This window comes from Carassius auratus, unplaced genomic scaffold (assembly GCF_003368295.1).
Source record: "Carassius auratus strain Wakin unplaced genomic scaffold, ASM336829v1 scaf_tig00216070, whole genome shotgun sequence".
Lineage (NCBI taxonomy): Eukaryota > Metazoa > Chordata > Actinopteri > Cypriniformes > Cyprinidae > Carassius > Carassius auratus.
The window spans coordinates 84,953-110,771 of record NW_020528391.1 but is presented as its reverse complement, the minus strand read 5'-3'; the positions used below and the strand labels follow the sequence as shown (position 1 = coordinate 110,771).

At 36.6% G+C, this 25,819-nt stretch overlaps 1 protein-coding gene across 1 annotated transcript; it reads right to left on the bottom strand.

The window, feature by feature from the left end:
- Positions 1-4,851: 4,851 nt before the first annotated feature.
- LOC113097017 (leucine-rich repeat transmembrane neuronal protein 4-like) lies at positions 4,852-24,509 on the bottom strand. The gene is made up of 3 exons (XM_026262248.1): positions 23,314-24,509; positions 22,782-23,244; positions 4,852-4,974 (listed from the first exon to the last, which is right to left on the bottom strand). The coding sequence occupies exons 1-3, from the start codon at positions 24,507-24,509 to the stop codon at positions 4,909-4,911; spliced, it is 1,725 nt and encodes a 574-aa protein (XP_026118033.1). The 3' UTR covers positions 4,852-4,908.
- Positions 24,510-25,819: the final 1,310 nt, after the last annotated feature.

The following is a 25,819-nucleotide window of genomic DNA, read 5'->3' as shown; positions in this document are numbered from 1 at the left end:
AAGCATCAAAAGACTTGGAACATAGTGCACAAATCAAATGGACCACTTTTATGGTACTATTCAAAGCATCAAATCTTATTCATATGAGCCAATTTAATATAAGGTTTTGATCTGGTTAAATGGTCCAGCGAAGTTTCATGACAATTTGTGCAAGTCAGTGTCTCCCTTTGGATGAGATCATGCCACAGAGGTTGTCAGTTGAGCTTTACTTGTTTTGATCCTGGAAACATTCCTTGAACTTGCTCTCAAATGTCTCTCCAGTCATTGTGAGTGTTGCATACATGATATGGATGATGAGTTCAAATTCAGGGGTTGTTGATTGTTTTTCTTGCACTCATGCATGATGTGTCTGGTATTAAAGTTCAGGGAGGAGCAGTTTGTCCTTTATACATAGAGCATACACAAGCACAGATTCAGTCAGTGCAGTTAACCTCTAACCACCCCAGTTGTCTCCTGGGTCAATGTTCATATAGATCAACACTGAGACAGTAATGGTTTACTTGTCATTGGGGTCCAAAATCTGTCGCTAGAAATGCTCCTGTTTTACATTTTTCAATTTAATTTGGTAAATGTTTTTCATGGCATAATGTATTATTAGAATGACAAATTGAGTGGAAAGTTTAATTGAAAAGCTGACCAGGACAATTAACATAAACTTAAGGTCAATGTAATTTACTTGCATTAATGACCTGGAAATAAGAGGACCTGATGATTACATTTTATTTCCTCTGAATTAGGACTGGACATACTGAAGAGTTTCTCTTTTTTTCTCTCCAGGTTTTAAAAGAATAGTTGTAATTTGTAAAAATGTAATTTCTACAAATTGTCTCACCCTAGGCCATCCAAGAAAAACAAAACAAAACAAAAAAACTTATCTTCATATTAGATTGCTTGAGGATTTTTTCTTTTTTTTGAGGATTGTCATTTTTGTGTGAACTATTCCTTTATGATTTGCTTTTCGTTTATGTGATATTACATTTTTTAAATGTGAGTCAGAACGGAAAAAAATACAAATAAACAATAAATCAAAGGATGGCATGGAAACAGACAAATACATACATTCAAGTTGAAAACAACAACGAATGGAGCTTTCTGATGCTGTTGGATTTCTAGCTTTACAAAGATAGGGACAGCATGTAACATCACATTTCTATGTTCTATGTAACAGCATTTTTCTGTTTTTAATAAGAACATATAGAACAACAATGCTTTGAAAATCCTTATTTTCACACAACAGACAAGTCCTTAAATTAATGAAATGTGAGGGTTGCTTGCGAGAGAAAAATGGGGCAATTTGTCCTTGACCCTTTTCACACATAAGCTCTAAATGCAAATCAGTATTGGCACCTTTAGCATCTGTCTACTTCAGTTCAATCATAATGGCACAGAGCCTTGAACATGTTCACATAATAAAGGTCTCATAGAGAAGCAAATTGCATCATTTGTGTTTTCAACATCAGTCTAGTTTTGCTTTAGATACCCAAAGTCATTGTGCATTCTGAGAATTGAATGGGTAAACAGAAATGTTCAGTCACGTTGAGCATATCGAAAAGCCTCAGATAACTATGGGAAATATCATTTTAATCAGACCATAAAGGAGTCCAATCATTTCGTGGGAGGTATGAAGACACAGAAGGCATGATTAAGCAACAGAGACGTCCTTTTTAGTTCTTCTTATTATACCTCTGACTAAAGGATTTAAAAAAGTAAAAAAAAAAATATCAATAAATCAGGTGAGAGCTGAGATCGCTGTATATTTGGCTTGCTCTTCAAGAGGATGTGAAATGTTACTAAGTAAATTGCCCAGAAACCCCCACACTCAGACCAACCCAGTGACACTGATAGATTGTGTGTTCTTGGCAGTTCTCTCTAAGAGGATCTGATAACGTAAGACTTTAAGGGTGGCCATTTCTCACTAAGGACACATGATGGCACACAATTCAGTGGTGGGTTTTACATCTTTTCTCAGTGGAGTCTACACAGGCAAACACAACTATCGCTATGGCTCAGAATTAAGAGCTGCTTTAGTGTGTGACTCATCCATTTGTGTTTCATCTGCAGCGCTTGTACGTTGAACATGAGATACCACAAACCACACGGCTTGTTGAGGAGAGACGTGCTGTTACTTTTCTATGTTATCTGACTTATGATTTCTGTCTGGCAGGTGATCAAACAGGCAAAGAATCCCTCAGATATTGAAGAAAAGACCTAAGCCTTTAATCTAGAGATCAAAATATCATGGAGATGTGCACGTTGGCCTTTATAACATGGGGCAATAACCCAGAACACCATAGCAATGTACTAAAACCATTTAGTACACAGCCTCGCTGGTCAGTTTTGAACATAAAAGCATCACATTTTCAGCAAAACGATCCAGTTACACTCTTAATAATAAAGGCTTCAAGGAGGTTTTTGTAGCAATGCCATTTAAATAATCATTTTTGGTTCCTCAAAAGGAACAGTTCTTTATTATTTTTGGTTCCTCAAAAGGAACAGTTCTTAAATATTTTTCTTAATTATGTTTTTTTTCTTGCTGTGTTGTCTTAGAAGAACCATTTTGGGTTCTCCAAAAAACCTTTCAGGGAACAGTTAATAAAATAAAAAATTTTCCCTCAGTATTAAAATATTAATATTCTAAAGAACATTATTTCACAATAAAGAACCTTTTATGCAGTTGAAATGTTCCAAGGATATTTAAGGTTCTTCATTTACCCTTCCATGCCAATAAAGAACTTTTATTTTTAAGAGTGTTACCCCCAGCTCAAATCCAGCTCTCTTTAGCCAATAACCTTAAGAGCAGTTAACATTTGTTCTGCTTTGGCAGGTTTCGTTCTCGTTCATCTTGTTACTGGCTAAAGACACAGCTATGTTAACCAATTATGATGGGTGTAATTATAATGATTTGTTATGATTTTGGGGCTTTGGATGCTTTTGGACAGATGGCATTGCTTGTGCATAGTCTTTCCCAGGACTTTCTCTCCATTTGCATTCATTTATTGATGTTCTGGTTGCCGTTAGCTACATTGATACATTGGTTTGTCCTCCTGTTGCACATACACACTTGTTTCAGATGTACCAGATACGCATTACTGTTCAGAAGTTTTGGCTCAGTACAATTTTTTAAAATGTTTTTTTTTTAATAGTTTCTTAATCTATCCAAAGTTGCATTTATTTGATCAAAATACAGTAAAAATAGCAATTATTATTAATTATTAAAATTAGCTGTTTAATATAGAATTAATTATCATGCTGGTAAAGCTGAATTTTCAGCATCAGTATCTTTCAGAAATCAATATAAAATGCTGGAGAAAAAACCCCTGATCCAAAACATTTGAACAGTAGTGTACTGTAAATCTCCTCATTATGCAGATATAGAAAATACTAATGAGATGAATGTGTTATGGTATTAAGTCAGTGGTTCTCAATAGGACCCAGCTTTTATATTGGAAATTAAGTGGTGACCTGACATGATACCCAAATTGTTTATACTGTAGTACAAAAAGTAAGTAAAAATGTCCTCAAATTCAAACATTAAAATGTAGTAATATTTCTAAGAAATGCTAAGGCCCAAAAATATGTTAAATTATTAACATGACAAATGCTATTTTGATTTCTGAAGTATGATGCCCTCAACAAGCCAGTATTTCACCATAAAAAGCAACACAAACCCTGTGAACCCATATTTAGCATAGTGTGCGTCATATTTGCCTCAAGTTTAGTAGTTTCTTCATGGTTTTTGAGGATTATGTCATGCAGACACTCCATTTTTGGATTCTCATTCTGTCTAGTGTATGAATTTGTGCCAAAATACTGTTGGATTTGGAGTTGGATTGCACACATCTTTGATGGCAAAAACAAAAGCATTTATTTTGGTCTCAATAATGAATGATTATATGGTTATCTGCGTTTTATTATTTGTCTACAACAATGATCAGAACAGACCTACAACCCAATAGCTGAGAACTGCTTAATGCCCTGCCAGCACAAAGTAATCATGGTATTGAGAGAAAATCTATCCAGATGCAAGTGGTTCAAAAACATGAAGTGTTTTAAAAGCCGATCTCTCTTTGATTCATCACATTCAGATAATTTGTTGCTCATACAAAAATTGTCAGCTAACTTTTCTCTGTGAACAAAGAGAAAGGACTCCTAAAAAATCCAGGGGAAAGTGGAAATTCCAGCTTTAAACAGAGAACAAAAAACACATTCACAACACACATACTGTACGATAGCCATAATTCAACTCTCCCGTGGTGTGTCCAAGTTCAGGCAGGGCTGAAATCAAATCCCAGTGGATACTCATGGTGAGGTTACAGTCCAAACAGGCTTTTCTTGACGATGTTTTCACAGCAGTCAAAAATATCTTCTGTTGTTATGTAGTCCTTAGAAACCTCCTTGTGGGTTGTGCTCAATTGAGCAATTACCGTCCACTGATCACGAGAGACGTTTCTGATGTTTCAGCATGAATAGTTTGTCACATCACTACACAACACAAAAGGGATGAATAGGATGAAAATTCGGACCGTAGACGTTCATTTCTTGGGGGAGAGCAGGTAGTAGCTATCATACAGCAACAATGGCAGCGCTGAGAAACATTTTGCTGGTTCATTATGGAGAGATTTGCCTTGCATCCTTGCAAGCCCCGTCGTGGGGGATATTTATTGTTGATTGAAGCGACTACCAAACCGGTTCGGACTTGAAGACGGGGTGTCAAATTGATGCCGTATCCGCTTGCTCCACTTTTAAAAGAGTCCAAAATGAAGGGTTGAGTATGTGTGCCGCCCATTCAGCCTAATTCTTTATCCTTTTGTGTTGTAAAATTCCCAGTGCGGAGGCAAAATCCAGGAAAAGCTTTATCTGAGCCGCTGCAAATCATAATGGGCAGTGGTGCATTTTCTCACGGGCCCCTCAGTGAATTGTAGATATGTCTCCCATCCAGGCCCCTGGAAGTGGTCTGGGATACATGTATGCATTCTGTGAAAACAATTAAGAATGCATTAGATTTACATGACGAATGCAGCATTGTGTCGTGCACTTTTCCAGCACAATTGGAATGCACTGAGCATTTTGTTTACACCCAGACTCAATACATTCAAACAAATTAGCTTTCAAATGTGTTTAATTTGATAGAGTTCCCAAGATGATGTTTCTTGTGCAAACAATGCTCTGCTTTTAATCGAGCTAAGCTGTCTTTGACTCCGGTTGAAGAATCAATTAACTGTCACAACTATATTTTCGGTATCTTTCTTCCTGCAGCCAGAAACATTTTTAAAAAGCATGTCATTTTCCAATTAACTTCTAGACGGTGTGTTTGTGAGACGAACGGTTCACTCAGTGCGCATACACACATTTCGCATTACTCGCTCATCTTCATGTCGACAGTAACCTGTGCTGTGAACAGCTCTTCATGTTTAAAACTGATGAAATTAAAGTGATCCCTTCTGGTAAAGAAGCTGCACATGCATTGCCATTTTGCATTAAATGTGAGTTACCGCATGCATGCAAATCATCTACTTTCTCCGCATCTTCTCAGAAATGTGAATACAGTTTGTTCTCTGGTTTAAAAATGTCCTTTCATCCAGCCAACAATATTTTTTGTGTAATTATGTGCCAAACGGAGGAGTTTACATGCTGTTTTTATTTTGCAGTGTTAGTTGAATATATGATATTCATTCTCTGTGAAGACACAAAAACAGTAGGGGTCTAATCTTTCAATAGCAGTGCTCCAAAGAGAGATGTAATTATTGAGCTTATAAATAAATCATATTTCATGTCTCGCAAAGTGGACAGAGTAGAATTCAGATTGAACATGGAGAGGAAGGCGTACTTGTAAGGTGAGTATAGCTAGTGCATGACTTTGAATTGCCTATTTGGTTAATATTTTTACACTAGAAACGGCTGTGGGCAGGAAACATAAATGCATATTGAGCAGAACATGTTGACATGATCAAGCAAATTAGAAAAGGCAGTATCTATTCACACTAAGTGAAAATAACTGACCTTGAGTTACTGAAAAAGCTTTTTTTTCTCTCCACCTACCATTGCTTAGGCAGTGTATGCTAAGTACAATAGCTTTCCACTTCAATATACACTATGTGAATGGCATGTCTATTTGCAATTTGTCTGCAAAGGATAATATGTGTTGCTATTTACATTAGGTGCAAACTTTCACATTATGTAAATGGCCATTGCTATTAAAAAGGAAGATAGAGGTTTTGTTTTCACAGCCAGCAAATTCAGTACATTGGTGCTTCTCAACCCAGATTAAAGTGGCGACTAGAATGGGAATTATAGTGTATTTAATGATGCAGACTCCTTTCAATTATATTTTTAGTATATTACTGAACTTTGTACTATCTATCTACCTATCTATCTGTCGTTCTAACTAGCAATCACTCTTGCTATTGTTTTAGTTAGCTATTTATCTAGCTAGGTATCATTCTAGCCAGTCGTAATTCTAGCTAGTTATAGTTCTAGCTGTTGTTTTAGCTATCTACTGATCTATTTTTGTAGCTAGCTATCATTATAGCTCTCATTCTAGTTAACTATTGTTCTGGCTAGCCATTTATATAGCTATCATTGCAGCTAGCTGTCCTTCTAGCTATCACTGTAGCTAGTTATTTATCTCCATCTGGAAAGCATCTGTTATGTAAAAAAATCTGATAGACGTCCTCTAAGATGTCAGTTTTTCATACAGTACATTTTAAATCATAAAGACATTTTCTAAATGTCTATTTGACATCTGAAAGGAAACGTCCTATAGAAATATTGCAGATTAGCAAAAACTCTAAAAAAAAAAAAAAAGGCCTTGCAGATGTAAATGCAGACGTCAAATAGATGTCCTAAATAGATCTCATAATCTCTGTGATCAACATTTGATATCAGGGATAGTTCTAGCTAATTATCATTCTTGCTCTTGTTCTAGCTTTTGTTCTAGCTAATTATCAACTCATCGTTCTAGCTAGCTGTCATTATAGCTTGTTGTTAGTTCTTTTTTTTTTTTTTTACCCAGGACTAAATGTTTTGAGCCAGATTCAAACTTTGATTGCCCAGCATTTGCAGTGTGTCAGAGTATGTGTGTTTATTGGTAAACCTCAACTCCAGTTGTGTTTTCTTTTGATCTTGAGTTTTGAGATTTCTTGAATTGTTATAAATCACTCAGATCTCAAATAACCGCTAACTAGAGGACTCTTTTCACCACGGTGGGAGATGCTTCTCTAATGGCTTTTTAATATGCACCTCATCAGTCCTGTAATGGAGTTTTCCAGATGGAGAATGGATAGCGCTCACCTTATCATTGATTAGTCTTCCTCAGAGACACTAAATGAGCCTGTCCATCAGAGGTGTTCATTTCTGTACAAAATAACACTTATTACCATAATACTATCTCTGGATCATTATAAATCTGCCTCTGTACCGCCTAACTGCCCTTTCAGCACGTCTGCACTCATGTGTGTTAACATGTGCATGTGTTTGTATGCAAACTTGGCCTTGATTTATCAGCCCTGAGTTGCTGTGGATTGTGAATAGAGGACAGCAGCTCTAAGAGAAGCCAGCCAAACACTGCGACACATAAACGTGCAAGCGTATAAATCTTGATGGCCACTCCACCTCTCCGCCTGTACTATAGAATCATGAGTCATGCAGAGATGCAAATTAACTGATGGGCCACATAAATTGTTATGATGACAAATAAAAACGTCAACATCAACACTTCGCCAGGTTGAAACACATTTCATATAATGTGGCAGACGGCTGAAGTGAATCTTACAGTAGACACAAAAACGAAAGGTTATTGCTTTCATAGCTCAGGAGTCTTATGGAATATTTTGTAATGTGTAAATATCGGTGATTAGATGTATCAGTATGCTTCAGATGTTTCTGCTAAAATCCCTTAGGGAAAATAAAACTACTCATAAACGAGTCAATAGTTGAAATACAGTAAGAGCAATTGAATGTGGATAGCAGCTTAGATCACTGGCTCTCGTGAGAAATATTTGAACTCATATTGAGATCTCTGACTTGACTGCAGACTTTTTCTAGGTAAGTCGGAGCCATTTGAGGCATATGTTAAAATTTGTTGTGAAACCGTAGAGGAGAGAGATTTTGTATTCTGTGTTGTTGTTTGTGACAGTTATATGACATGGAGTGGCCAAATTTAGTTGTGTTTTCTGCCACAGTGGAAGCACTTTATACTTACAATAACCGTGCAACTTAATCATAGAGGGGGAAAAATCAAGTAAAATCTAGACAGGAGACTTCAGCAAACATCTTAGTTTGCTCTCTATTTTAGTATCATTGTCACCTAGGAGAAAATCTGAAAAAATGTTTTTTGCTGAGTATCATACATCAGGATTTTATGGCTTCTATAGTATGATATAGGAGTATATATGGAGCTCATACTTGAGAAGGAAAAAACATCTTAAGTTCATTCAAAGGCCCAAAATGAGCAACAATATGCAATTGGGGAGAATAACTTTCATTAAGCCTGTATTCTTTGCCCAAATTCATGGGTGGAGCCATATGACAATTCATATTGACTACTTCTATGGTGATTTTAGGGTCTATAGTGCCTGACAGATGTAGAACATGTAAAGACATGTGTAACGATTGAAATTCCTTTCAGTTCCTTTGGGAAGGAATGGCAGAGGAATTCCAGTAACAGAATGTGGCAAGAAAAAAATGCAAGTGCAATCAGACCTCATTTTTACCTAGTTTATTTTTACATTATTCAAATTTGAATCAGATCCCAGAGGTGTTTGCGTACATGTGTACTCGGCGTTTATACACCCACCCACAGTATTCACTCATACTTCCATCAGGTAACATGGGAATGGGGAGAACTGCGCAGTGAAATGAGCATGTAGGTCATGCAACAATTTCCTTGTTGACGGCTGTGAAACCACTATGAAAATGCACACCCAGAGTGGTTGTAGGGGTTTGGATCTGTATAATTGTCTCTATTACTAGGAGAGTGACTTTTTTATGTCAAATGTTGGTGATTGCAGAAAAAAAAGACAAACATCTGCAGGGAGGGATGGAGATGTCTTCAGGCTACTGTGACATTCACAGAAAGTAGATTTCAAGAAAAAGTATAACTGTGCTTTAAGTGCTTATGAAAGAGGACACAATTTGGAACAGCTTGTTAGCAGTGAATAACCGAAATCAAGTTAAATAAGTTTCACAATTGCAGGCATGCTGATAACTGAGAGAGAATTTTATCTTTTTTAAGATGTATATTCAAAGCTCTCTGCAGGAAAGACTCCTCTTTTACTTGCTGATTAGACTCTGATTCTGTTTCTTCAATGCTGCTTGGTTTTGAAAGCAAGCTATATGTGGAAGTAAATGCATGCTGCATACTGTGCAGTATTCAGTGCATACTGCCTATTAACAATGAGTAAGACTTTAACCTGATCTGACCTGCTCCTTGCGTCAGATCAAGGCTGCATCTCATTTCTAGTCTTACTTGATCTTAGTGCTGCGTTCGACACCATAGATCATGACATACTCATAGATCGATTACAAAACTATACAGGTATTCAAGGGCAGGCTCTAAGATGGTTTAGATCCTACCTGTCCGATCGCTACCATTTTGTTTACTTAAATGGGGTGTCATCTCATTTATCATCAGTAAAATATGGAGTGCCACAAGGATCCGTCCTAGGTCCCCTTCTATTTTCAATATACATGTTGCCCCTTGGTAATATTATTAGAAAATACGGAATTAGCTTCCACTGTTATGCTGATGATACTCAGCTATATATCTCAACGAGACCAGATGAAACTTCCCAATTATCTAAGCTAACAGAGTGTGTTAAAAATGTAAAAGATTGGATGACAAATAATTTTCTCCAATTAAATTCGGATAAGACAGAGATATTAATTATTGGACCAAAAAACACTACACAGAATCTTGTAGATTACAATCTGCAACTAGACGGATGTACTGTTACATCCTCTACAGTCAGAAATCTGGGTGTTATATTAGACAGCAATTTGTCTTTAGAAAATCTTATTTCCAATGTTACAAAAACAGCATTCTTCCATCTTAGCAACATTGCCAAGCTACGAAACATGTTATCTGTTTCTGATGCAGAAAAGCTAGTTCATGCATTCATGACCTCTAGACTGGTCTATTGTAATGCACTTCTAGGTGGTTGTCCTGCTTCTTCAATAAACAAGCTACAGGTAGTCCAAAATGCAGCAGCTAGAGTCCTTACCAGGTCAAGAAAATATGATCATATTACCCCAATTTTACAGTCTCTGCACTGGCTGCCTATTAAGTTCCGTATCAGTTACAAATTATCATTACTTACCTATAAGCCCCTAAATGGTTTAGCTCCTGCGTACCTACATGTAACTAGCCTTCTACCACGCTACAACCCATCACGCACCCTAAGGTCACAAAACGCTGGACTTTTGGTAGTTCCTAGGATAGCAAAGTCCACTAAAGGAGGTAGAGCTTTCTCACATTTGGCTCCCAAACTCTGGAATAGCCTTCCTGATAATGTTCGGGGTTCAGACACACTCTCTCTGTTTAAATCTAGATTAAAAACGCATCTCTTTTGCCAAGCATATAAATAATGTATCTTTTAAATTGTGAGAGTAGTTGCATCTGATCAAATGTGCATTTTATTCATTAGCTTGGGTTAAACTAATCTTACTTTGATGGATCAGCAGCTATGCTAATGATGTCTGTATTTTGTTTCTATGTTTCGCCACGGGATTTACATCCTGTGGTAACTAGGATTTACACAAGCTCCAGTCTGGATCCAGAACACCTGAGAAGAGATGATGCTGACCCTCAGAAGACCCCAGATGATGCTAACCCTGAATCAACAAACAGAACTAACAATTATTTCTACATGTGTGACTGCATCATATAATAACTATTAATTAATAATATTGATAGTTCATCGTCTAGCTGACTACATCTTGTATTATACGTCTTGTATTATTATTATTTTTTTTTTTTTATTAAACGTGCACAAACTACTAGCTACTACTAAATATTGTAGAAACATAATTTTGTGTAAAGTTGCTTTGTAACGATTTGTATTGTAAAAAGCGCTATACAAATAAACTTGAATTGAATTGACTTTAATACAGTATGTGACGTTGCATGTTTTAGGCAAGAATATGTAAGGCAAAAACTACAGACTATATATATATATATATATATATATATATATATATATATATATATATATATATATATATATATATATATATATATATATATATATAATGCAATACTTAATTGTAAGATTTTGGCTTTGTTAAAAACTTTTCAAGGGATAGTTCAGCCAAAAATGTAAATATGTTAAACCTGTAACACAAAATAAGATATTTTGAAGAATGCTGGTAACCATGCAGGGGCAGGGGTACTCTTTGGTTACCAACATTCTTTAAAATATCTTCTTTTGTATTCAGCAGATGAAAATTAATATTACTTGGAAGGTCAAATTGAACTGTAAATAAATAAATCTAACTTCCAATTTGTTAGAAAAACTGGGGTGATTGAACTACTGAAATTAGAAAAAGCTGTCAACACATAAAGTAAATTTTTAGGCCATTGAGTATGAACAACTTAAAATATTAAATGGCAAGAACTTTGAGGGTCCAACTAATATGCTTCTGAGCATGCTCAGTTCGATCATTGAAGATGCACTTGAATAGTTTGTGTTTTTGGTTAATGCATGGGCACTTACGATGATTTATATTTATTATTCAGAATTAACAGCTGTTTTATCGCTCTGTTGTGTTTTTGATTAGATTTTATATTTGATTATATTGTTTCAAGTCACCATTAAAGTCATTAGTGTTCTCTTTGGTTTAGTTTCTTCTATTATAATGGGTATCTACAACAATTTATATTTTTTTGGCGTATATAATATAAGCAACATTATATGACCTTATTCATTCACTCAACAAACTGATCCTCAATGTAGGTTTAATGTTTTACAGTCACAGTTTTCAACATAATGTGCTCTTATACACTGCACATTTTGGTAGGTTTTGTTGTAGGCCAACTGGGTAATGTATTTTAGCTCTGCATATTCAGCTAACATTTGGTCATAAAATCCTTATTTCGTTTGTGGAACACAAATGCACTTTGTCCTAGCTTGGCTTTTTCATGCAATTAAAGTGAATATGGACACTCTAGGGCTGCTGAACTCCAAAATGACAGTGAAAGCATCATGGAAGCCCCACCAAGCTGTTATAAGAGTTCAAATGACTTGAAATATAATGTGTTGCCAAATTAAATGGCTTAATGGTGTTTTTTAAAACCTTTTTCTGATAAGCATCCATCCCCATACTCTTTTATTGAGAAAATTTAGAAACAGGTTTTCCATTTGTGTTCAAAAGAAGAAAGAAAACTAAAAGAAAAGAGCTGAAAATATGAGAATTACCATTCTGCTTAATTAGCCACTGGGTCAAAGGTTCAGGCAAATTCTTCCTTCCTTTTATGAAGTCTAAGCACGGAGTGATATAAATAGCCTTAACATCCTGCTGCACAGTTTGTTTTTAATCTGCACCTTTAATCCAAGATGGATTGTGCTCTATGCTTCTCTGCTCACTTTAATTTCCTCTCTCACTCCTTAAAGAGTGTTGAGAGAGAGAGAGAGAGAGAGAGAGAGAGAGAGAGAGAGGAGAATGCAAGGGCAGTAATGAAGCGATTGTGCCAATGGATCTCTAATAAAGGGAGGACTTCCTCTGACCCCCTGAGCTCAAGCGTCCCTTCAGCTCTACACCTCTGCTGTCACACTGTGAGTGTGTGTGTTTGTGTGTGTGTGTGTGTGTGTGTGCATGCATATGCGCATATGCCGCAGCTTGAGAAGGCAGTTACTTGCAGCCGTCAGGGCGTTAACTGTCTATCTTTATCTGATAGAGGAAAATGGAAGAGGAAAAACAGAAATAGTTGCATTATGTCAGTAGGACGGGAGAAGCGAGAGCTACAGTGGGTAAATAACAAAAGCACTCCTGTTTGGTAAAGCATGGCATTTTTTTTTTTGTCATAACGTTTCCTTTTGTGAATGCCTGCTCATGCCCAATCTAAATATTAGTAAAATTTTGAATAATAATTTAGCCGTTAATAAGCTGACCAACGTGATGACCTTTGACCTGACGACGACGACCTCCTCATCCGACCGGGATGATTCGTCACGCCGCACGCGCATTTTTTAATTGTCAGAAGATATTTTCAACACCGCGGAAGCTGGTAAGTGGGGTTTCATTCTCAGCGAAGTGATTTTGATATTTATTTACTTATTATTATTTTACAAGAACGACGTGATGTGAGAACATGCAGATATGTTGTTTATATTGCAGTGTGTAGCCTGTAGTGTAGAGTAACGTTAGCGTGCTGTTTGAGGGAGAAACTTTTCACAGGCATCGAGGGCAGAGGCGTCATGCCCATTCAAAGATTTCTGAGCCAAGTTGATTTTAAATGCAGCTTCCAAACGACAAAAAAAAAAAAAAAAAAAAAAAAAACAGCATAATAATATTTTTTATATATTGGATATAATCACACTGTTGTGATTAGATCGTTCAGTGCACAGCATCAGCTGCTAAATTCAAATCTTATTCGCTGGCTGGCGCTGAGCCAGAGACGTTCGTATATTGCTTCATGATAACCAATCAACGGTTCTGTTGCGCGAATGTAATGGCCAATCGGAGACGTGCAGAAGAGTCATCATGAAATGCGGTGTTTTTGTTCACTTGCTCGCTGACTGAATTATTTAGCGAATTCTTTCTTCAGAGAGAGAGAGAGAGAGAGAGAAAAAAAAAACCCTGATGTGCATAATGTAATGTAAAGTGCTTCAGTGATTGTAATGGTAGTTTTTGAGAGTGCCTGAACTCTGGCTAGACTGAATGAAAATGTTATTTGATAATGTAAATGTTCTTTACTCTCTTTAAAATGAAAGTGTTAAAATAAGTAACTTACAATATTGTTATTAAATTTACATTAAATACAAATTCAGTCGTATTAAAAATATTTTATGGCATGATATGGCACTTAATTAAAAAGTCGGGGTTTTATGTGTAGTTAATAGATTACACTACCTTTCCATTTATTGATCAAATAACCATCTATAAAGGTGCAGAACGCGTTTACTTACACGTTTGAGAATCGAGATATTTCCTGTTATATTAAGCATGTTTGGAATTGTTTTGAATAAAAAGGAAAAATAAATAAAACATAAGCCTATGTAAGTTACACAGTGCTTTCATAGCATGACTCAGTTGTTTATTGTTTTGTATCAATATTTAAGGTGGACTTATTGATTAGGTGCAAGAATAGTAGTGATGGTTAAAATAATAGATTGATAATGAAATAGTAGATTGTGCCTTGTTCCTTGATGGACAAAGACTGGAAAGTAATAGATCAGATGAGGAGATGGAGATAGAGGAAGAAAAAGAGGCAAATGTAGACGCACAAGTGACAGAAAGAGCAGGTAAGCAAGCCAGGAGACAGAGGCTGGTGAGAAAGAGGAAAATGTAGAGGCACAAGCGTTTTCTATAGTTTTTACTATAACAGCTGTTCTTAATTATTCTGTTGAACAGAGAAGAAAAAGCCTTCAGGTTGGGACAATTTAAGACATTTCAGTTTCTAATCCCAGAGTTATTATTAGGTGGAAATATTTTTTCTTTTTTTACTTTTAAACTTAAAATTGTCTCTTCTAATCTTTTTCTTTTTCAAAACTGCATCACAGCATTTGCTGCCGTATCAATACATAATCATCCATATCAATACGCAAATTGGCAAGGAATGCATCACAATATATTGCTGTATTGCTATTTTGAACCGCGCTATTTAAAGCCTTGTTCCATGTGCCCCTTTTATACTTTGGGCACCTGCCCCTCCAAAGGTCTCTGCACGGCCCTGAAGTACATAGTATGTACATGAGGAACAGGACTGTAAAATAAAGTGCTACCAACATTTAAAAGATGACCGATGTTTTGAGACAGTTGTTGGCAAGTGATAGATAGCATACTAGATATCCTCAAAGCAGAACTGCTCTTTATCTGGGATATGTCTGTGAAATAATCACCTCTTACCACTTTTAAACAGATTAAAATTCAAACGGCAAAGTTAGAACACAGTTTAAATCCTGAAAAAAGTATCTTGGTTTAAAAAAACATTAAAAAATGAAGCAGCACAATTGTATTCAACACTGATAATGAGAAGAAATGTTTCTTGAGCAGCAAATCAGCATATTAGAATGATTTCTGAAGGATCATGTGACACTGAAGACTGGAGTTATGATCACAGGATTAAGATGTATTTTTAAATATATTCAAAAAATAATAATTTTATTGTAAAAATATGTTTACTGTTTTTAAAGTTTTTTTTATTTTTTTTTGGCAGTTAATCATTTTTTTGATTCATATTAGATTTTATAACATACAGTGGAGTCAGGTTGCATTTCATATTTACTTTAACGTTGCTTTTGATCCAAGTAAACACAAGGATTGTAAGATTCTCAGAAAGAGTGTGAGACTCAATTGGGAGGACGGAAGCAGAGTGAAGGATCATCTGTAATGTTTTATTCTTCTCACGCACGATACGCAGTATCATGAAGTGAAGACACTTAATATTCCTCAGAATGCTACACATTTGATATGACAGTTATGAGTCACCTAACCCGACTGCAGATTTTACAGTAATTCCTTTTAAAAGATGAAATATGATACAGAAACACTTTTTATTTACATTGATCTATCTAATTTGATTATTCACAGCTCATGAAACAAATGCCTTCACCCTGCAGTGGAATCCATTTCCCATGTAATGCACATTAAAGTAATATTAGCATCTTCGCTCTGATCTGTCAGTCTGCAGACTCCTGACACAAAACACGCATCGCTTTCTCCCTCAGAAAATGCTGCAGGCTCTGAAAAATGTGCCAACTGCTGTCTATTAATACACTTTGCCTATTTATCTCATCCATTTAGCCTGTTTTAAGATTGCTAATAAACGTGATGCCTGCGTAAACACTGTCCTTGGCTTACTCCTGGGAAGAGCTGCATGTGTGCATTTTAATTTGGAATGCAAATTTAGAACAATTATTGTTAAGGCCTGTTTTGTTGCAGGAAGTGATGGAGTTATCACTTAACTGATACTGTTGTTGCCTAAATGATCAGGATGAGTCACAATCACAATCGAAATACTGTAGGCCTGTTCACAAAGATTCCTAGTTTTGAGCAATATTTGCCAGTATTTTAAATAAATATATACATATACGAAAATATAAAAATAAAGAGAAGGAAAAAAGAGAGAAATTTTATTTTGCATGAAGAAAATGATCTTATTACATTTTATTTGAGGGTTCTAAGTTATTGCACATTTTTGTACTGCCTTTAATGAAACAGTAATAATAATAAATATAGCTGCAAGCAGCAATTACGGGGCCAAGCACTCCAACAGCAAATGTAGGAGATAAGCATGGCATGGAGCATCACACCAAATGCATTAACACTAGCACTACCGGAATTCTATAACTACTAGAACTGCCAATAGCGGTCATTTTGACTGTTCATACCAGACAGCAGTGAATGTCATTTTTGTCATGTTATATTTACTTCAAAGCTTCTATGGTCATGTTTTATGAAAAATGTGGGGTAATTTAAGCATACATAATATAATATGTTCGTGATATTATTGTGTAAGAGCTACTAGACCTCCCACAAAAGTGCATGCCGCAATTTGCTTTCCTCAATTTGCATCCGGCAAGCTGGAGATCAAAGTTTTTCACCGCAGTTAAAATGTTGTTTTTGAAAGTCAAAATGTCAACAAATATAAAATGAAGCAGAATATTTTGTTAGATAAAAACATATTGTGAATTTTGGAAATGATTACATCTGTCTTTATTCAATACATTTTGACTTTTGGAGTTTACAATGCTTTAGCATTATCGGAAATGTTTGGACCACACGAATCGGAAACAATTTTATGCAGCCTCTAATGAAATCTAGAATGAATAAATAGTTCTGTTATATTAGGACAGATAATAAACATCATAACACAAAATTGAAATTTAAATGAATGTGAAAATTTATTAGGTTTGGTTTTATTACAACGCCTGTAATATGTGCGGTCAAATTGACCGCTATGGCCATTCAAGGTAGAAATACTCAGAACTCTTTTGTGTTTTGTAATTTTAATAAAATAACAATGTTAAAATAAAATTTACATTAATTTAAGAAAAGTCATGGAACTGTAGTTATATGGGTTTTATTTCAACAAAGTTATTACATTGCAAATCTTTAAAATGGTCAAAATGACTGCCTTGGTAGTAAAATCCTAATTTTAGGATTATTGTAATTGAAATGGCTAAAAAAACATAAATAAAATCTCTACTAGCATGATTAATTGGCTTATCAAGTTTGACCAATAGGTGGCACTGTAATCAAATCATTTTGGTGTGTTCTGTGTGAGATGACAATAACACAAACGAAGTTTGGTGTCAATATTGCAAAGCATTCCAGAGATACAGCCTCAAGTGTCATTTTGTCATTGTGCCTCAAATTCGTTGCTTTGGTATGAGAAAACGGTTTTGTCTATCGACACAAAATCCAAAACTTTGTGTTAACATAGTCTGAAGATCATCTGATTCGAATTTGGTGAAAATCGGACCTACGGTTGATGAGGAGTTCGAAAAAGTAGGTTTTCAACATAAATCAAAATGGCGGACCGGAAGTTCAGCTTACTATGGCATATTTGGTATCTATGTTATCGGCATAAGCCAGGGAATATTTTAAAACCAGTTTTGTTGCAATAGGCTAATGCATTAAAAAGTTATTAGCATTTTTATACGTGTAATTATTAATGGTTAATGAATGGTTTATTACTCTTGACCAATAAGTGGCGCTGTTACCAAATTTATGTGGCATGGTCAGTGTGAGGTCACGATGACACATACAAAGTTTGGTGCAAATATGTCTAAGTTTTGCAGAGATGCAGCCTCAAATGCATTTTGGCACCTTTCCAGCAAATTCGTTGATGCGCTAAATGAGAACCGTTTTGTATATCGACACGAAATCCATAACTTTTTGCCAGCATGGTCTGAAGATGATGCACGTCAAATTTGGTGAAAATTGGACTAACGGTCTAGGAGGAGTTCGAAAAAGTAGGTTTTCAACATTAAGCAAAATGGCGGACAGGAAGTATGGCCAATTTTCGCATAATTGGTATCAATGCTCTCGGCATGACCCACAGAATATAGTGAGACCATTTTAATTTTAATAGTCAAATTTATTCAAAAGTTATTAGCATTTATGTGATATTTCATTATAACTATTGGCCACAAGGTGGCGCTACCACCAAACTTTTTGAGTACCTTCAGGGCATGGAGCCGAATATTTTTGTAATTATTTGCGAAACGATACGATGCTGCGTTCAAAAATACAGCATTTTAAAACATAATTCAAAATGGCCGACGCCTAAAATGGACGCCTAAAATTGGATACCATTCGACTCGACATGACTCACTGAATCTAAAGAGACCAGTTGTGTGATTTTTGGCCAAACCATTCAGATGTTATAAGCCAAAATATGCATTTTTCATATCTCCTGACCACTAGGTGGCGCTGTGTCGAAACACTGCAGGTAGTCTCAGGTCATGCTTATTATAACACACACCAAGTTTGGTCTCAATACGCCCAACCGTTGCGGAGATATAGCCTCACGTGTCTTTTTGCGTGCTTTTCGTCAAATTTGTTTACGTGTCATTCGACAACGGTTGGATGAATCAACTTGAATTCCATAACTTTTTGCCAGCATGGTCAGAAGATGATCTGAGACAATTTTTGTGAAAATCGGACAAACCGTCTAGGACGAGTTCGAAAAAGTAGGTTTTTCGAAAAGTTTAAAATAATGAAAAAACTAAACCTTGCGATTTTTGAATTTTGGGGTTCATTCGACTTGGCCTGTGCCAAGGATTCAGAGGAAAAAAGAATTTCCATTTTCTGGCTTACGGTTCAAAAGTTATTAGCATACAAACATTGAAAGTTTGGACAAGTGGTGGCGCTAGAGAGTAGGAGTTAGAGACTTCAAATTTGCTATAGTTAATGTTGGGACGGTCCTCTATCAGTGTGCAAAATTATACAACTTTCCCGCAATCGGTTCTATGGGCTGCCATAGACTTGCGGCGGAAGAATAATAATAACGCCAACGATTACAATAGGTGCCTACGCACCTTCGGTGCTTGGCCCCTAAATAGAAAATAAACAATGCATTATGGCAATGAGAATGTTCAAATCACAATATGCATTGTTTCAATACAGTTTTACATAAAATGTTCTGTATAAATGCATTTCATTTACATACAAATAAAGTTCACAATGCAAATGGTTCTAAAATGTGCTTAACTTTCTTTATGCAAGATATGATTTTTTTATTTTATTTTTATTTTAGTCTGACGTTCTTTTCTGGCTCTGTGAGATTTAATCAGAGAAAAACTGAGACTTTTTCCAGAAAAGTCATGTTGTGACAACCTGCTGCATCTATACCATGCATTTTGTCAAAAAAAAAAAAAAAAAACAAGGTCAAATTTGCAACTCCAAGTGTATTTTACTTCATGGTTCTGGAGGCAAAGTATTCTTATCAGAAGCAGAACCAAACAAGCAAGTTTCCACTTGGGAAACTTCAGCAGGCATAAAAAAAAAGAAAAAAAAAAAAGATTCAATTTCATGCTAAGATTAGACGTGTGAAGCCGAGGTGGAAATGCCATTGACAGGAAAACAATCTATATTTTTAGGGTCACCAGAAGATTGAAAAAGTTGGTCACTCTACTGAAGTACAGGTTAAAGCAGAGCCTGACACATAGTGTTTATGCCTTTCAAATTCAAGATGCATGTTCCACCAGGTTGTCCTAATGAACCAAAATATAAAACAATGACAGCTGGTTTTGTATTGGGAACTGTCAACTGCACGGGAGATCGACTGAAAAATTAGTGCATGAACAGCATGTGAATATGATGTTTATGCAACCGCAAAATTTATTCTGCGGATGGTGTTACAAATCAGTTTCAGAACAATTACAGTACTGATCCTAAAATACTCAAGCCTCCTAAAACAACAACAACAACAACAGACGTGTTTTAGACCAGTTTTTTGTATGGGTGGATGGAGATATGAATCATGTAGTTTATTGGTCTCTGGGGGGTAATATAAGCTCTAAATGCCTTCAGCAGGATGCATATGAGCATATGCCACACTGTATATTTCTATAATTTGGGAGCCTTCGAGACTGGTGAGAAAATGATTGACATCTTTATGAAACTATCAAGCACAGTAAAATGTGACATTCTCTGAATGTCACACATCAGCACTTGGAGAGAAGCCAGTAGCGTCACTTTCATCATTATGGAGACACGTTTTAAGGCAGTGACTCTCGTGCATTGGACTTCAAGAATAGGATAGGAATAGGACCATTTACTGTTTTGGTTAGTGTAAATGTCTTTTTTAAATGCAATGGTTTTATTACAGCAGACATTTACCTTGTATAGTTTTGTGTATGTTTATTCATACATATTCCCATATTGGCATCAGTGTAATTTGGCTATAGTAACATAATATACAGTACTAATGAAATTGTGATTGGATGGGAAGTTTTTTCTCTTCGTTTTAATAAGTCTGTTTATTGCTCTGCACTAACTGTGCATAATTATGTGGTTAGTTACATTTTATTATGGTTGTGAAACAATTTTTATGCCCACAAATTAATTAAATTTAATTAATTATGCTAATTAATGTCAAATTAATCAGAATTGATTGCCAATATCTGTTGAAAATTTATCAAATAAAAAAAAATTGCACTTCAAAGCATTTAAAAGACAAGAAGTCTATATATTGTTAAATGCATATGTACTGATGTTCAGTTATATGGACAGTTGATATATATATATATGTATGTGGAGTTGAACTCATTTTACAATGGACTCTACATAGCTTTTTATGTGGGATACATTCATTTGCATTGACATATTTTTGTACACATTTGGCTGTTGTATTGTATTTCGCATCTGCATTTGGTCTCATTCTGTTTTGCAGTGTTTTTAGCAGACTTAAACTTGAATGGATACTTAATGCTTGAATTTTCATATTGGAGTTTACGTAAATATTAAAGTGCATGATAAATTGCATCACATTAAAAAAAAAAATAATAATTACACTAAATAATCATGTTAAATTGATAGGCCTAATTTGCCTTTTCCCCCTGCTTGTTGTGACCATTTCAATATAATGTAAACCAATGTAATGCATGCAGAAAGGTATTTCAGCCTGAAAAATACATTTGGATTTGATAGATTTGAAAGATACTTGCATCCTCACATCTCATCCCATGTGATCCACTATTGCTGTGATTTTCTCTTGGGATGGGACAGAAAGCCAGACTGGGTACAATTAAGGCATGTATCCTCCCCATCAAAGATGTCATGCATTATCTGGTGAGGTTTGTTAAAGCTTTTATTAAGTTTTTTTTTTTTTTTTTCTGCATCACCCAAAAATCAGGAATAAATTCGACACAAACACGAGAAAGAAAGATAAATATTAAGATGCAAAAATGAGTCCTCCTGCTCATTAAATGTCAAAACTGAAGATGTGATGACCCTTTATAACAAAGATGTAATCAAAAGGAACAATGTAGCACCCCCAAGCAGGCGTTAAAAGACTAGGCAATAATTGAATGTGCTGTAAAACATGAATATGTACATTGATTTCCAACATCTGGTACTTGTAAAGGGCATGTAGTCATGCAGCAAAATGCATCTAGACAACATTTTTATAAATAAATAAATAATGCTTTGTACAATAAAGCTCTATAATTTAAGTACATAATTACTGTCACTATTTCAGTTCCTTCTTGTCCGAAGATAAACACAAGGCTTATAATGACTCACAATAACATCACTGTGAGTTTTGCTTAGTGTCATGAAGGCTTTGTTTCTGTAAGGCAAATACAGATGACACTACTCTGCTAGGATTGTTAACTATGAATTAAGTTTAATTGAGGGAGACCATCAAGTGAAAATTTTTAGAGCTGGTTGCAAAGTGCTTAAGGGTTGTATAATCAAATATAATGCTATGATGGGTCAAAGGATGTACTTGTTTACAACTCTTAGGCATTACTTATCAGTGTGAACCAAGGTAGCAGAATTCTTAATTCGAGCTTAATTCGAGTACTGGCCAAAATTGTCAATTTTGTAGTTATTTACTCTTTGTAAACTTGTATGCTGTTAATTGTCCTGTAGAACATGAAAGGACAGACTCTTAAGTTTTTATTTTTTCCATTGACAATTCAATGTGACCATGTTTGTCAAGCTCCAAAAATGAGAAAACCATAAAAGTTCATACGACGTTTTCTCTTCAAGTTAATGCAAAAGAAGGTTTGGAATATAGTGCATGAGTGAAATTATGTTATGTTCATTTCAGGAGGGGAAGGGGTTGTCCTTTTTACAACTTGATGGATGTGGTCACTGAACTATCATTGTATAACAAAGTCTTTGTGTGAAGATTCTTCACATTTCTCCTTTAGAGATTTTTCCTACAGAAATCAATTAACAGCATGTTTGGAATGACTAGGTGAGTGGCTAATGAGAGAATTTTAGCTTTTATATAATCTATTTCTCTACTCATGCAATAAAATTTGAGCATTTCAAAGTTGTGGTTCAGAGGAATGACAGCGAGAAGGTTTGCGGGCAGTCAAGCTCTTAAAAAGTTTACCTCTGACTCCCTGGTGCAGAGAATTCCTTTTTTTAGTGGTAGGTCATACCTCGCACTCTCTGGAGCCCGAGATGGTGCAGGTGCATGCCCCGTTAACCAAAGAGTCCATGGTCTCAGCATTGGCATGGTTGTAGCTTAGATAGTACTCTTGCAGTTGAGAGTTGATGTTGTGCTCAGGCTCTTGAGTCTTTTTCCTGCGCTTGCGTCGAATAGAGTGCTGCTGGAGTTGCCTCATGCTGTTAGGGTATCGTCGCCATGACACATAAATCACTAACAGGATTAAAGACACTGAGAGAAATAGGGCAACGCTGCCGGCGATGATCTTGTGGAAGGTCATATGCTCAAACTCGGGTTCGGGGGTGAAGGGTAGGCTGGTAGGTGTTACCGTTAGGGGTTGTAGGAATTCATTGTTGGACTGAACAGGAAATAAATCCTTTGGGGTGAGTCTTTGTATGTGGGTAACTTGAGAAAGCTGTCTAGTTGTGGTGCGTGGGGTTGTAGTGGTGATTTGGGTTGGCCAAAGAGTTGTCGTAGTAGTAGTCAGAAGAAGATTTAATTCTGTGGTCGGTTCCACAGTGAATATCTCCTCACACACTGAGTTGTTCCTCACTGCATCCATGACTCTTTCCCCCTGAAGGGATTTGGGAGTGCTGCAAATAATGCTGGCATCTCTAGTTCCCCTGAAATTCCTCAGCCAAGACACCAGGGGGCAAATACTAGAGCTACAGTCCCATATATTTCCTGCCAGGTTGATAGTGCTAATTGAGATCCATGATGAAACAACTTCCTGGGACACGTTGCTGATCTTGTTAGACTCCAGACTGAGCATATGCAAGTTTGGCAAACACCTAAAAATAGCAGGATCCAAAACTTGAATCTCATTGCCTGATAGATCCAATTTCTGTAAAGTGTGCCAAGTCCAAGGCGAACCTTGGACGACTGTCCGTATGCGATTCCATTGCAGATAAAGTGCCTGCAGATTTAAGAGGCGTGGAAATAGGAAAAAGTTAATCCTAGAAAATTGATTGTGCTCAAGGTGAAGTTCTGTCAGCCTGAGCAGTCCCAGAAAGGTCGTACGAGTTATAGTCCTTAGGCGATTATAACCCAAATCTAGAAACTCCAGGCTTCGACATTCCATAAAAGTACGGACAGGGATGGTATTGATGTTATTTGATCGCAGGTGAAGATTCTGAAGTTTGCGTAGTCCATAAAAATGCCCCGGCATCAAGTCCTGCAGCTGGTTGTAGGACAGGTCAAGGTTGCGAAGGTTTGGGACACTCTCAAAGGTGCTGTTTTGCAACTGCACAATCTTGTTAGAGCTTAAGATTAGTTCCTTTAGCCTACGGAGTCCTTGGAAAGCCAGTCTATCCACTACGTTGATGGAATTGTGGTCAAGGTAGAGCCAGACCAGCTGGTTGAGGTGAGCAAACTGGTAAGGTAGCAACAACAGGAGGCTGTTGTACCGCAGGGACAGACCCTGGCACCCTAGAGAGATGTTCTCCGGGACGTCTTGAAAGGCGCCTGATTCGCAGTAAACAATCTTTCCTTCGCAGCGGCAATGCACAGGACACATCCGTTCCCCCTTGCTGAGCAGCAGGAGAACAGAAGCATGGATAAGAAAACATGACAGGCGCCCTTCCCAGAGTAAGGGCCCTGTGGAGAGATACAGACAGAACACAGACAGACAACATTTGAGGTCAGTTTTAGCATTCACCCTAGAGAGCACAGGTTTGCAATTGACAGAGTGGGTGCGCAGATCCATTATGCACAGCTTCATCTTTATCATCAAGAAAAAACGATTCATGATTGTGATGGGGATGGATAGATGTGCTGAGTGGTTTCAAGCTATTAAGTACCCTGGTTTTAGCCAAAATGAAAGTGAGGGGGAAGCGGAAAAAGTGTTTTAAATGAATGGAAATCAATGAGATCCACTTATCAGAGCGGAACTAATCAGCATACGTCTGACATACGCAAGAAACAGTTTGCCGTTTCTTGTACACCCCCTCAAAAGATTTAACTAGTGTTGGAGACTAAAAATAGCATTCATAATCTATATTCAAAGCAGCCAAACACTGAATGTATCTTAACCTTCACGCTAAATTAGGTATGAGAGAAAGGCAACATCAGGGTCGTCTGTCTCAAAGTTAGCTTGTATCATTAGCAAGTAACACATGATAAATAAGTTTCCCATTGTTCTACTGCTTTGCGTTGATGCTTTAACAAGAAGAGATGTGCAACAGCAATGGGGCATACCAAACTGTTTACACAATCATCAATTTTATCTAATAGTGTCCTATTGGGGCAGTAAACATGTTTCATCCTGTGACTAAAGGCAAGTCACCCATCTCCTGCTGACTAGTTATTGGAACAGAGAAATGGCACACTGAGACCACGTTGCTTTCCTTAGCAGCAGAGATCATTAGCAACACGCAGAGGCATAAATTTAATCTAACAGTAGGAGGGGACAAAAAACACAAAATTTCTCAAGAGCAATTTTTGAAGGGGACACAAATAATACAGCTCAAATTGTACTTGTAAGTATACGTATATACAGAGGAAAGCCTTACTACTTTTACTGTACTGTAGCAGGGAGACCGTGCCAAATTAGAAAACTTCATACTGTTGTGGTTGCACCGCGATAGCGGTAGTTTCCATTGTAGACGTTACTATTTTTACTCTGGAAAAAATTGCATTCTGGGGGTAAAATACAAGTTTATTGGTGGGCTGGTAAAATTCTCATTCCTACTAAACTAAATATCACATTGGGGGCGCATCAACCCACAGGAAAATCGTGGACTTGGCTTGATGTAAAAGAGGAAATCAGGCATTTGGACCGAAGCACTGTTAGGCAAGAGAAGGGGAATTTTTTTTGCCCCATTTGTGTTGTTTTACTACTAACAAAGTTATTTAAAGTATAAAATATTATTATTTACAATACACAGCATAGTTTCTAATCATATTTCTGCGGGGGGGGGGGGGGGGGGGCTTGGTGCAGCCCTCAGATAGTGGGGGTCATGTACCCCCCCGACCACACCCCTCGCCACCCATGAGCAATCAAGAGCAGTAGGCTACTCGATGGATTTGGTA